The 13377-nt window shown below is 56.1% G+C and overlaps 6 protein-coding genes across 6 annotated transcripts; 3 read left to right on the top strand and 3 right to left on the bottom strand.

Annotated features, from left to right (window-relative positions):
• Positions 1-164: 164 nt before the first annotated feature.
• Positions 165-1058, bottom strand: NIT3 (Omega-amidase nit3; the record flags this gene model as incomplete). The annotated part of the gene is made up of 1 exon (XM_064801422.1): positions 165-1058. One exon carries the CDS (start codon positions 1056-1058, stop codon positions 165-167), a length of 894 nt encoding a protein of 297 aa, XP_064660052.1.
• A 453-nt stretch (positions 1059-1511) lies between these two features.
• On the bottom strand, positions 1512-5345 carry LTR77_004167 (uncharacterized protein; the record flags this gene model as incomplete). Its single annotated transcript, XM_064801421.1, has 1 exon — positions 1512-5345. One exon carries the CDS (start codon positions 5343-5345, stop codon positions 1512-1514), a length of 3834 nt encoding a protein of 1277 aa, XP_064660051.1.
• Positions 5346-6654: 1309 nt separating this feature from the next.
• On the top strand, positions 6655-7173 carry LTR77_004166 (uncharacterized protein; the record flags this gene model as incomplete). The annotated part of the gene is made up of 1 exon (XM_064801420.1): positions 6655-7173. One exon carries the CDS (start codon positions 6655-6657, stop codon positions 7171-7173), a length of 519 nt encoding a protein of 172 aa, XP_064660050.1.
• Positions 7174-7330: 157 nt separating this feature from the next.
• LTR77_004165 (uncharacterized protein) lies at positions 7331-8295 on the bottom strand (the record flags this gene model as incomplete). Its single annotated transcript, XM_064801419.1, has 2 exons — positions 7331-7351; positions 7522-8295. The coding sequence occupies 2 exons, from the start codon at positions 8293-8295 to the stop codon at positions 7331-7333; spliced, it is 795 nt and encodes a 264-aa protein (XP_064660049.1).
• A 241-nt stretch (positions 8296-8536) lies between these two features.
• On the top strand, positions 8537-10907 carry LTR77_004164 (uncharacterized protein; the record flags this gene model as incomplete). The annotated part of the gene is made up of 2 exons (XM_064801418.1): positions 8537-9190; positions 9261-10907. The coding sequence occupies 2 exons, from the start codon at positions 8537-8539 to the stop codon at positions 10905-10907; spliced, it is 2301 nt and encodes a 766-aa protein (XP_064660048.1).
• Positions 10908-12287: 1380 nt separating this feature from the next.
• On the top strand, positions 12288-13013 carry LTR77_004163 (uncharacterized protein; the record flags this gene model as incomplete). The annotated part of the gene is made up of 1 exon (XM_064801417.1): positions 12288-13013. One exon carries the CDS (start codon positions 12288-12290, stop codon positions 13011-13013), a length of 726 nt encoding a protein of 241 aa, XP_064660047.1.
• Positions 13014-13377: the final 364 nt, after the last annotated feature.

The following is a 13377-nucleotide window of genomic DNA, read 5'->3' as shown; positions in this document are numbered from 1 at the left end:
ACAAACGGCAACGACCAGGCCCTTTCCTAGACTCATCCATGTTGAAAAGCAGCCGCGAGCCGCCTGCACGTTGGACTTGCACGTGCTGAGCTTGCCATATCGCCGTTTCCTTGCAGTATGTGATTGGCACTTTCTCCTCTACCTTCGCTGCCCTGCCCCTTTGATCACTCCTCATACTTAACCTTCCCAGCACTAACATCCGGATAAACATCAAACCTCCTCTGCCCATAAATCGGAATCCCCTTCCTCGTCTCCTCAATCTTCTCCCCCGTCAACTCCGCGTACACCGTCCCCTCCTTCTCATCCGCCTCCACCACCACCTCCGCCATCGGATCCACCACCATGCTATGTCCCCACGCATTATAATCCGCCTGCATATCCCTCGCCGGACTGCACAACCCCACATACACCTGATTGTCCATCGCCCGCGCTCGTGCCTGCAGCTCCCAGTGCAGTTTACCGGTGGTCATGTTGAAGGCGCCGGGGTAGAGGAGGAGGAAGGCGTCTTTGCGCGCGGCGATCATGGCGAGTTCGGGGAAGCGGATGTCGTAGCAGATGGCTACTGCGATCCTGCCGTACTCGGGTAGGTCGATGAGGGTGAGTTTGTTGCCGGGCGAGAGGACTTCGCTCTCGTGGAAAGAGATTTTGCCGGGGATGTCGATGTCGAAGAGGTGGACTTTGCGGTGGGTCGCGAGGAGCTTGCCGTTGGGGTCGAAGGTGAGGGAGGTGTTGTAGTATTTCTTCGTCTCGGCCCAGTATTCGGGGATGCTTCCCCCGACGAGGTAGGATTTGGATTCTTTGGCCATCTCGGAGAGAGCGTGGAAGGAAGGGGATTGCTCTTTAGTGGGAGGGGAGGGGAGGAGTGTTTCGGCATATTTTGGGAAGTATTTGGTGCCATACGGAGAGTTGAAGCATTCTGGAAGGACGACGATGTTGGCGCCGTTGGACGTTGCTTCTAGCACTTTTGATCGTGCTCTTGAGAGGTTCGCAGACTTGTCACTGCCGGCGGCTAGCTGCACGAGAGCGAGCTTGACTGACTTCTTAAGTAGCTTAGACATAGCGTCGCGGAGGATGGAGAGAGAAAGGTCAGTGAGGTGAAAGTTGAATTATAGTTCCTTGCCTGATGTAAATGGGATGTATGGTACCAAGTCGTCAGTATGTGTCTGTTGTGCTGACGAGGGTTAAATAAGTGGGAGGTTGAAGTTCTGCTGGCCGAAGTCGCAGCTGGAAAGATGGTATCCTTGGCATGAACATACCCGACAGTGGAAGACCAGAAGCACCAAGATGTTTACAACTACACCCTTGCGTTATTCATGTCATATCTACCTGAGCTATTGGTATAATCACATCTCCCATCCATCCATTCGAAGCAATTCCTGGGTATCAATACTGTAGTCTCGTTCCTTGCGCCATGATAAACGCCTGCGAAGAGCCGTCATTACCCTCAGCATCGTTGCAGAGCAATTCCCCTCTGTACTCTCAAATGCGTCCTGATCCTGCCCTGTTCCCCTCTAGCGATCGTTGCGCGGCACATACTGCACCCTCTGCGAAGCGTTGCGCGTGACGCCGAAAAGATACGCCAACTCCTGCACACCCAGACGAGCGAGATTCTGCCCGTCCTTCTCATCAAGCGCCTTGCTGATCAACTCCCTCTTCTTGTCCTGCAGCGCGATGATGCGGTCCTCCACCGTCGCCTCAATGAGCATGCGATGCACCTTCACCGGACGTGTCTGTCCCAGACGATGCGCGCGGTCGATAGCCTGCTCCTCAATGTACGGGTTCCAGAAGGGATCGAGAATGATGACTTGCGACGCCATGTTGAGGTTGAGACCTGCGTTGCCGGCTTTGAGTGAGACCAGCATAATGCGCACGTTCTTGCGTGAGTCGCGGAAGTCGTCGACAGCGTCGTTGCGCATTGACGCGTTCATGCTCCCATCGTAGCGGCGGTAGCCCCAGCCGCGCTCATCGACCGGCACCTCCAGCAGGTCGAGCAAAGAAGTCCACTGGCTGAAGATGAGGACCTTCTCGCCTTCCGGATCATTCATGATCTCGTCCAGGATTTCCAGCGTCTTGGTGATCTTGGCGGATGAGATCCAGCTATCGCGGAGACGGCGCATGTAGGCCCTCTTCGCTTTGGCGTTGCGGCTCGCCAGTTTCTTCAGCTCGGCCAGCGTGGCGGGCTTGTTCGACTTCTTGACCTTCTCCTTCTTCTTGCCCTTCGCCTTCTTGGAAGCCTTGGGCTTCTTCGTCTTCGGTTTCGCTGGTGCTTTAGACGGACCTGCCTCCGCACCCTCCTCCCCATCGTCTTCAGAAGCTTCGTCATCTTTCGCATCGTCGTTAACAATGAAGCCTCTGAGGTTGCCTTTCGAATCGACGTCGTTGCCAGTGTCTGTCTCGGAATCATCAGAGTCCGTATCTGAATCCGCTGCGGCTTCCATGTCTGCTTGGAACTGCTCGAGCTCGGCTCTCTCCTCTGCAGTGAGAAGGTCGGGCATGTGCACTTTCTTGAAGGAGTCAAAGTCCGTGATGCGCTTCGGGTCCACGGCCCCACGGCATGTCGGGCACTTCGCAGTGGTCGCATTCTCGTTACCATCTCTAATGGCATTCGCTGGATCTGCGATCTTGGCGAAGCACTCACGGCAAGTGTCGTGGCCGCAAGGCAAGAAGATGGCCGGGTTGGTGACGGCGTCGTAGCATACGGGACATTCGAAGTTACCTTCAGTCTCCTTGATACGGGCGACGACGGCGTCACTGAGCTCCCTCGCCAAGTCCACAAGCTCTTCGGGCGCCATGCCCGCGGCTGCTGCAACGCCAAAGTCCTTGATGAGATGCGGATGGCAACATGCCTGGCGTAGTCGCAAGAGAAGGACGAGAATGGCGGAGTAGCTCTTGCCGACAGTACCGGCCTGGAGATATCTGTTGAACTGGAGCTGGGTCCGTGACTCAAGCGCATCGTAGAACTCTTTCTCGGCATCATCAAACACCGGATTGTTGACCTCAGTGGTCCGTTCCGGCAGAATCAAGATAGGTTGACCCTCAAATTCGCTCTGCTTCGTGCGTCGAAGCATGACCGCTCTCAACAGGCCTTGAAGCTTTTGCATGGCGCTGTCCTTGCCCCAATCACGCGTCTGCTTCAATGGGCCGGAGATGTCGACACGGAACTTGGTCCATTCGTTGTACGGTCTGATACGCAGGAACTTCACCAACGAGAAGAATTCTTCGACACCGTTCATCATCGGAGTGCCGGTCATGCAGAAGCGATATGTGGCGTTGAGGTGGCAGGCCGCCTTCGCAGTCTGCGTGTTGATGTTCTTGATGCACTGCGCTTCGTCCAGAATGACACGATACCATCGAGCCTCGTCGCCGAGAAGGGCACACTTTTCGCTGTTGGTTGGTTTGGCTTGAGACTCCGGGAATCGCTTTCTGCGGAAAGTGTAACTCTCCAACTTCTTAAGCTCCACGCTCAGACTCCCGTAGGTGGTCAGCACAACGTCGTAGTGCTGCAGATCGCGGAAGTCCTTCCTCTTGGAAGGGCCGTGCTGAACGTAGACGCTGAGACGATAGCGGGACTTGATCTTCTGTTCGATCTCTTGCTGCCACTGGCGCATGAGTGCTAACGGAGCCACGATCAATGTCGTCTTGCGCCGTGGATCTTCTGACTTGCGTGTGACGAGCAGGGAAAGCATCTGTATGGTCTTTCCTAAGCCCATGTCGTCAGCGAGAACGCCACCTTTGTTCGAACCATCTTCACACTTCTGCAGCCACGTGAGACCAAGCTCTTGGTACTTGTGAAGCTTGATGCTCATCTGTTCTGGGGTGGAGACACGCAGATGTTCCGGCATCTCTTCGTCAGGTCGGATGTTCTCAAGCAGTGCGTTGATCTCCTCTGTAGTCTTCGCAGGATCGTAGTTCGCAATCTCTTCAGCACGACGACGATACAGATCCTCATATCCAGCATAGGGCGCTTGCGGGGCGGGTATGCCAGCCTGCAATGGACGCGAGCCGCCAAACACCACATCGTTGTCATCTTGGTCCGATTCAGGATATACTGGGTATGCAGGCCCAAGTATGGAGCCGTTGATCATGCTGCTCAGCTCCGCAAATTGGTCGCCCATCATGTTAGTGGCGTTCTTCATACCGTTCACGGCAGTGGAAATGCCCGGAGTGCTCTGCATCCAGCTGTAGTTGCTTTGAGGTGTGGGTATGTTCGAGTTGGGAATAGTCGGATTACCGTACACGTACTGCGCCCCGTTGCTGTTAGTCATGGGGTACGCTCCGGGCATTGGTGGTCGCTGTGGTGCCGCTGGGTACTGTGGCGGCTGATATGGATTTGACGGCTGTACGTTGGAAGAGCTACCGTATTGACTGCCCGCGGTTCGCAGACCAAACTGGCTTTGTGGCATGCCATGCGGTCGAGTGGGAACACCCTGGACTCCAAGTGGGCGGCTGTTCGGCGTGACAGCACTACGTGAGATCTCGGTGACATCGTCGTCGTCGTCACTGTTAGTGAGGTCGATGACGTCCATGCGGCCAGGACGGTGCGGAACTTGCTGATGCTGCCGCGACGAACCCGCTTCGGGCTTGATGTACGGCGACGGCGATTGGGGTGCGAGCTTGCGCTGTGTGAAAGAGCCTGGTGACATCTTCACATCTGGTGTTTGCTGGGGGCGCTGTGGTGGACGGTGATACGAGCCACCGTAGTTGAGTGTGGTCTGTACACCTGGTCTCGAGAAGGAGGAAGATTGCGTGCGAGGCTGTTGCATGGAGCGCGCCATTTCCTCATCAGCAGCTTCCCGCTCACGTCTCGCCTGCAACGCTGCCTCCGCTTCCAACTGTCTCCGCCGCGCGCGCTCGGCGTGGTCTCCGGTGCTATTGCCTGGATGCTCAACCATCTCAAACGATTCTGTCGAGGAGGATGTTGGAGTTCCCGCATTCGAGGGCTCGGGCGTCGCTCGCTTGTTGGAAGGATGGTAGGAGTCATTCTGCAGCGACTGTGGGAACGACCGCTTCAGGCCACCGGAGCTGTGCTGTTGGTATGGGTCACCATACGAAGGGCTGGCTTGGTACCCGTTGTAGTTGCTGGGACCGCCATTCTGTATCGGCTGCCACCCGCTCATGCTTTGCGTGGGTGTCTGGCTCTGGCCAGGCTGTGACGATGTTGCTTGCGAGCCACTCTGAGAGGCCTCCAGACGCTGCTCCAGTTCCGCCTTCTTGTTCTCGAGCTCAGCAAGTCTCTCTGCGTAGTCGTCGGCTCCTGCGTCAAGGCTGCCCATCAGAACTTCTTGAAACACCAGCTCTTCCTCAATCTCATCGCGGGATGCGTTGGCAGACAGCGACGAGGCCATCTTAAATAGCTGCTTGCTTGCGGGGCGCGAAGACGCCTTGGCGATGTTCGTGCGACAACTCTTTGCTCATCGACACATGGTGCGTCGGTGTTCAGGCGTGGTACTGCGACGTGTGCGTGAGGTTCATGCTCGGCCAGCCCGACGGCGCTTGTATCAGGCTCTGCGCGCACTCATGTGCAAGCTCGAGGCTGTGAGCTTCCGGAGCCTGCGGAATGGTGCAGTGCAGTACGGGAAGGAAGGTTCGCGCAAGGCTTTGTTAGAACCTAAGTTTGTACTGAGGCCACTCACGCGTCGAAGGCTGACGTGACGTCTCCGCAAAAGGCACTTGGCTACGAGCAGGAGCTTACCCACGACTTCACCTGCTCTTTTCTACAGCATTCACATCAAAGTTCACGTGCTTTCACCATCTCAGCGAGGTACACAATGCATTGCAGGTGAGACCACATGGCAAGCGGTGCTATGGAGCCTGGAGAGCTCTCCTATGGTAATCAGACTTGTGGTATCCATAACTTCAATGCGCTCTCTTCAGGACAGGACAGAATGGTGAAGAGCCTTCCGTGAGGCCTGGTGACGGTGAATTATGGAGCACCGAACCTATCTGAAATCTATCACTTTTCTCCAGTACCGACCGTTCGGACGTCTGGCTACCAACCACTGCTGTGTCACCATGTGCCGTCCATCTCCACAATGCAGGCCTGCCCAAAGTCTCCCGAGTACGAATGGCCAGCGACGACAGTTATCGTCCAGAAAACGTTCATGAAGAGACGCTGCTGCCGCGCCACAGATCACAAACATGACAAAGACCTCATGGACGGTATCACTACCACAGCTGGCTTGGACGTCTTCTTCAAATGTGCAAACGAACCGAGACAATCCGTGAGGGCCCACGTGTGACAAAGGTAGTACAAGCAACAACTTCCCCATCAATGCGCTTCCCACTTGTTCTTCTCGACGGCGTCATTGTCAGTACCAGAGTTTTCTGTGTGGAGTTTAGGTAAGAAGTGCAAACGCGACCTCACTACATGCAGGCGCCCGTGATGGGTGAGACTAAGTCTGCCACGTTTTTTTGTTTCATTGTTCTCGTGTCTTCCAACTTGACGCGCAGAAATACATTTGAAGATTCCACGATGAGGTGACGTGCCACGAACCAAGATCCAAAGATCTGCCTCCCGATTTCTCACCTGTCATTCTCGCAGATATGGGAGGCCCAACCTGGCTGTCAAAGGTACTCCCTTGTTGCATGACATCGCGGACAGATCAACCACAACCAGCGCCACCAGTCGAGATGACTCTGATGGAAGCGGTCAACATGGACGCCAACTCCGTCAAATCACCAGCTTCTAGGACAGCAACGCTTCGCACCGTCCTGCGCAAAGCACCACCCACCAAGACCACCGCAAACGATACGCACAACCACGAACGCGACAACAGCGATACGATCACACCCTCCTCCGCGACCAAATCTCAGTCCGCCGAATCGAGCGCCAAACCAGAAGCCAAAGCAGCACCAGACCAGGACGAGATCACACCAGCGCCACCACGCACGTCTGGCCCAAACACTCCTGGGCCATACATGCGTACAGCTGACCTGCCAAAAAAGATCCAGGACGCGATGGCTTTCCAGGCGAACGTGGCGAACGCGATTGCGGACCGGCAGGAGCTGTTTAGGCGGTTGAGGACAAAGCCACAGCCGGCAGAGGAGAGTGGGGAGGCGGATGGGCTGCTGGCGGGACAGGAGAGGCAGGTGGAGAGGCAGGTGGAGGCCGAGCCGCCGACGCCGACGCCGACGCGTGGTGGGAGGAGACGTAAGAAGACGGTGTCATTGTGAACGAGCGAGGTCTGTCTTCACCTGTTGGCTGGCCAGGGCGTGCGTTTAGGATAGAAGCTGACGAGGTGCAGGCTGTACACAAACCATCGCGAGCGCCACAAACTGCGACTTCCCACGACCGCAACCAAAGCTAGATGAGACGACAGACTATGTAAATCTACTTGTTCTGGTTCACCGGCTACGCCATAATGATCGTTGAGCGGACGGGTGTGGCAAGACATCGGCGTAGGCAGAAATTGAGATGCTTCCAGAATGATGTGAAAGCAAGCAGAGAGAATATTTCTGCCAGTGGGTATCTTCGATAGAGCTCATAATTCATCACGCAAACTTATCATGCTTCCCCTTTACCTTAACGTCAAGCATAACTTCATGATAATCACCCTCTCTCCTTGCCTTCTTCAGCCGCTTGACCTCATCATCCTCAAGCCGTCTGCCAACTTCATCCTCCAGCTCCTTCCGGCTGATCTTCGCCCTGACCTTCTCCGCCTTCTCCACCTTATGCTTGGGCTTGAACCGCGCCTGCATTCTGATTCTGATATGTGCTGCGTCCCCTACCTCTGCCGCATCTCCCCTGACCTCCGGCGGAGACTTCTCGTCGTCCACCGCAAAATACGTAGACCTCCCCGTGCGTATATCAAACATCCCAGCCTCCGCCTCAGAAGGCGAACACCGGAAAGTCTCCTCCGGCGATATAGCCTCCCTCGTCGCAGAACAGATGCCATATTGATCGCAGCCCAAGTATCTTCCATGATGTCCTTTGAATGTGAAGTCGCCGTCCGAGCCAACGACTCTTGTCGCGATCCAGACCTGCGAGACGAGATGGGGTTCTGCTGTTGAAGGCGCATCTTCTACCATGTTCTCTACTGGGCTTGCGTGGACTTTGCCGAATGCATCGGTCGCTAGGCATGTCAAAGGGTCGGTGGGCAGGACGAGCATGACGGGTCCTGAGATGTCAGACAGCGCGTCTGCGGAAACCCAGTTGTCATCGTCGTCCGGAGCCTCGTCTGCTGCGGGGACGAGTTGTTTTGATGTGGGTGCTGCATCGTCTTGGGCTTCGTTGGCGGTTCGTTTCCGCTTCTTGGAGGGCTTCTTCTCGCCTTTGAAGGTTAATGCCTTGACCATTTTGACCACTATTGTTCAGCTTCAAGTCATCTGCTCGGTCGAGAACATGTGAAATGCCCGCAACTGCCTTCCTGGGAAAATAGCTCGCTTAGAACCACACTAGCCACATTGAGCTCACCCCCGCGGAGCTCTAAACTCCGATAACCCCACGTCAACCCAGAACGTTTTCCAACCAGCTTGAGCTTCCAACCTTCACAACCACGCACCAAGACATGCCAACGGAGGCAGCCTCAACCCCACCATGCGTCTCCGTCTCCGCATAGAGCGCAACTCACTCCCGACCACACAAGCCCTGTGGCCAGTCAAAGAACGTAAGTCTACCATTGCTCAACTGCTTCAGCACATCAACGAGGTGTTTCCTCTCGAAGGCGACACATGGGGTTTGGAGGACTACAGCGTGGCAGTGGGCGGCTATGAGTGTTTGCACTATCACGAGATAGAAGCGGTCTGCAAGGAGGATGATGAGGTGACGATCAAGCCGTTGCAATGGGTGGATGTGAGGTCGAGGAGCTTGACCGGGCGCAACCAGATTTCAGCGGATGGGAAGCATTTGGTGGATGGTGTGCCATTTGGCAGGCCGTGCTTGAGGAACCCGGTCAGGCCTGATGTGAGGATTCCGCCGAGGAAGAGAAGGAGGTTGCTGGAGGGCGAGGCAGTGGGTGGGGAGGGTGATGCTTTGATGCTCACTGAGAACGGGGAAGAGCTGGACGAGGACGACGAGGACGACGAAGACGACGAGGACTTCGAAGACGAAGGAGGTGAGAAGGTCGGCTCTGCTGACACTTCTGCTTCCGAGAAGGACTCTGAATCTAGCAGTGATTCCGACAGCGACAGTGACTCCAGCAGTTCCGAGAGCAGCTCTGACGACTCCAGTGAGAGCGAATCAGAGTCGGAGGTAAGTTGCTGCTCTTCCTGCCATCCAAAGTGGCGGTCACCACAACTAACAAGACGAGCGTACAAAGCAGGCCGCGCCAAACCAATCGAACGGCACCGCAGCTTCTCGCAAGCGCAAGCAAGCACAGAACGGGACCAGCCGGCCCAGAACTACTACTGCTACCGCCACGATGAACGGCACCTCGAATCTGCCCTTCCAAGGCATGGAGAAGACGAAGACGCGCAACGAGAGGCGCCGTGAGAAGAAAAGATTGACGTTCATGAAAGAGAAAGGGGTCCTGTTTCCGGACGCTACCTTGGCAGACATGCGACTGTACGAGGAGACCAACCCGGGCTGGAAGGCCAAGCTCTCACAGCCAGAGGGCAAGGACACTGAAGAGCCAGAGTCGCTAGCCGGCTCCGTAGCTCAAGCGGCCAACCAGGACGTCGCGGATATGGAGGAGAACACGGAAGTCGACGGCGCAGGATTGGACGGCCATGAGGTCGAGGCAGCAGAAGCGGCACCACACACGGGAACGTCCCATTCGGACACCAAAGGCAAGAAGAGAAAGAGGCCGTATGATGATGCGGACACATCAAAGGTGCAGGACCGTGAAGAGATGGACAATAAACGCAAGAATCTGCTGTCCGAACTCGCATCTGGCGGAATCGACGTAACTCCGAAGCAGCAGCCCAACAAGCGCACGAAGCGTGATCAACTCGATGCGGAGGAGGCCGATGGCCCGCCCACTGAGCTCAGCTCCAAGCGCCAGGTGATGACGCCGCTGGATTCGTCGATGGAAGAGGATGTTGCGACGGGCCAGAACGAAGCGTCAATCGCAACAAAGTACCCTCCATCGCGCATTGCAAGGTTCGACATTTCAAACGTGAGCCGGATGGTGTATGGCAGCTTGGGTGTCAGAAGTCCAAAGACACAGGCAGACCGTGATCGCTTGCAGAAGAAGCTCGCAGACGGATCAAACCGCGGCAAGAAAATCAACAAAGCCAGCCCTCTCTTGGAGCAATCGACGACACCAGGAGCAGCAGAGGAGGACGGGGAAGATTGGCGACAGAAGATCCATCTGACCGCGGTTGAGTGTATCGACGAAGGCATCACCCTCTCGGAGCCTCCATTTCCGTTCCTCCAGCGCTGGCACCCACAGCAAAGGAGGAAGAAGAACGGCAAGCGCGACTCGGGAGCGTACATGAACAAGCGCGGTCGTGGTGGAAAGAACAGGTACGAGGCGTTCCAAGAGACATACGACAAGTACAACACCAAATCAGGCAGCGATGCGCTCGACTACGACGATCCTGTGGAAGACGATGAGTACTGGGAGGAGGGAGCACTGCTCGGTGACGATTACGAAGAGGAAGCAGAAGAGGATGATGGATTCCCAGCCATGCCAGAGGACATCGCTGAGTACCCAACACTCCTCGAGAGCGAAGAAGCGAAGGTTGGCGATTTCGTGGCGTTCTCCGAGCTGGCGTGCGACCACAGCACCAATTGGGAGCCGAAGATGGTCACTCGTCTCGTCAAGGTCGCGGAGAAGCTCGAGGGAGGTCGCTGTGTTCTCCAAGCGCCGAACAGTGATCGTAGGGCTAAGGTGTTCGACAGGGATGGGAACAGAGTCTATGGTAAGTTCGAGATGCCGGATGAGGACGAGACGGAGGAGGATGAGGGGTTGAAGGAGGTCGGGTGGGCTGAGTTGGGGGAGGTGAAGCTGGTGTCTCGCGGGTAGGGAAGGGGGGAGGGGGGTGTGTGTAGCGTCCGCTGTGGTGGGATGGGGCTTGTTGCTTGCTGGGAGAAGGGGTTGGTGGTGTGCCCTTGTTGATACTCCTTGCTGCTGACGGTAAATAGCTGTCTACAAACCATCGATCAGATCCTCCTGTTCCACAACATCTTCAGCTTCATGCTGTGTGATGGTTTTTGTATGAGTATGGCGCTCTGATCGACCATAACAACACATGTCTTCGGAAATCGCCAATGGATGGCTCGACACAGTCACATTCAGCTGATTTCTATGAGCACAATCGGATGAACGGCTTGCGAACCGTTACCCTGTCAGAACCGTTAGAATAGATTGGCTTCTGTCGATCATAAGATCTGCCACGGAGCGTCTGCCGGCCCTAATAAGATATTTCTCCGCCCTCTAGTTTTTCACGAACAACTGGTGAGCTGAATCTTGCACTATAGGGAGTACGGATACTCGAGATGCCAGAACCGTCCAGCTGGTGAACCGGATCAACAACGTCGAATCCTCAACGCACCCACGAGTCGTGCTGAGTGCGATCCATCTTCACATGGGTGACAGCGGACGTGCACTGCCTTCGGTAGTCGCCGACACCTTCTAGCCGGCATTTCGATACGTCGCCGAGACTGCTTCATGGATCCTTAGTTCTGGACGTCGAGACGCTGCTTGGAGGCCATGGGCACTGCGCGCGGTCTTCCCTGGACGTAGCATCGCTTCCTGTGATATGCCAGTGCTTGTATTAACCAGCAACACGACTCGAGTCACACGAGCAGTCTTAAACGAATCGCTCAAACGCGCCAGGTTTCCCTGGCCTGTCGTCGACGAACGCCGTTGGGAGACATTGCTTAAGCTTCATCAGGGGGGTTCCTTCGTTCCTGCAGCTACTGCAAGGCACAGACATGTGATTGGATGAATGTAAAGATAGCCGCGCAGAAGAGGAAATTTAGCTGCACGGACTCGAAGGACCTCCGTCCGACCAGGGGAGTTGAAGAACACCGCCGCCAAAGAGGTTTGCGCCCCGGAGGCGGCAAGGTGGTAGCGCTATCCGACTTATCCAGACCTCCACCGCCAGCCCCATGCCTCTCCTGGCCAAGGATGGCGGTCCTTCAGGAGGCACCTCATTCGCCTGTTACTCCATCCCTAGGCACGCTCATCTCGCGTAGCCAGCAGCGTCCAAGAACGTCCTCTCTAGTGAGTCGGGGCGACTATCCGTGGGAACGATAAAGCCCTCGCAGATCCCACGTTCTACTATTCTTCTCTGCTCCAACTGTCAACTGTCAATCACCGCATCCCCTTTCGTGCCTTCACAGTTCATACCAACTCACCACAAGTCATTCGTTCAACAACAAACAACCCATAAAACCAAAAATGCTCTCCAAGACCATCATCGCCTCGGCCGCTCTGGCCACCGCCGTCGCCGCATACGACCTGCCTGTCTGCTGGAGCTCCTGCTTCGAGCAGTACGAAGTCGAGTCTCAGGGCTGCCTCTGCAAGGACGGTCTCGGCGAGGTCGTCTCCAAGTGTGTCGCGGCCGGCTGCAGCGAGTCGGACAACTCTTCCTACGAAACATGGCTGTCTAGCTACTGCCACGCCGCGCCCGTCTCCAGCAACACCTGGCCCGTCCCCTCCAGCACATACGCCATCCCATCCTCCTCGGCCTCGCTCCCACCAGTCTACTCCAGCCCAGTAGAGTCCTCGTCGAGCGCGCCGGCACCCCCACCATACTCTGCGCCTCCGGTCTCGTCCGCGCCAGTCCCATCTTCCGCCTCGGCCGTGCCATCAGAGAGCTACCCAGCCCCAGTCTCCTCATCCGCACCGATGACCTCCGGCTCCACAAGCATCTGCACCGAGAGCACAACCATGATCTGGCGCTCGACCACCATGACCGCCCCAGTCACCATCACCCACTACCCAGGCAGCCCGACGGGCTGGGCCACCTACCCAGGAGGCAACGCCACTTCATCCGCAGGCCCTGCCAGCACTGGCGGTGTCTCCCCACCAGCCTACTCAGGCCCACCGGCCACCGGCGGTGCCGCGCGCGTCGGTGCCGGTGTCGCCGCTGCTTTCGGCGGTCTCGCTGCCATGCTTCTTTGAGTGGATGGATGTGGTCCAGTTCTTTACTCGCTTTAGCGTTGTTGGTGGTATGGTGTTGGTCCTAACGGTCGAAGCGATGACGGACAATTTAATGTCTTTACAATACCCCATGGTTTAGGAGAGTTTAATTGAGATTCAGATATCAGTTCGCTTCTCACTTCCATGTCGTGCAGTAGACGTTCACGGTGCTGTCGGGTTTGTTTGTAAGCATTACACAGTCAGTGACAGCAAGGTAGGCCTCTTAGTGAGTTCGTCTTCTCTCCATCAATGATCAAGGTAAAGTCGTGTGCTCATATCATCAGTCATCATTCATCTAGGCTCATCATCTCAGAGAGTAGACCACACACCTCGACATCACTTCTAC

This window comes from Saxophila tyrrhenica, assembly GCF_035928015.1.
Source record: "Saxophila tyrrhenica strain CCFEE 5935 chromosome Unknown scaffold_6, whole genome shotgun sequence".
Lineage (NCBI taxonomy): Eukaryota > Fungi > Ascomycota > Dothideomycetes > Mycosphaerellales > Extremaceae > Saxophila > Saxophila tyrrhenica.
Note: the sequence above shows the minus strand (reverse complement) of the source record. Positions and strands in the feature narration are given on the sequence as shown.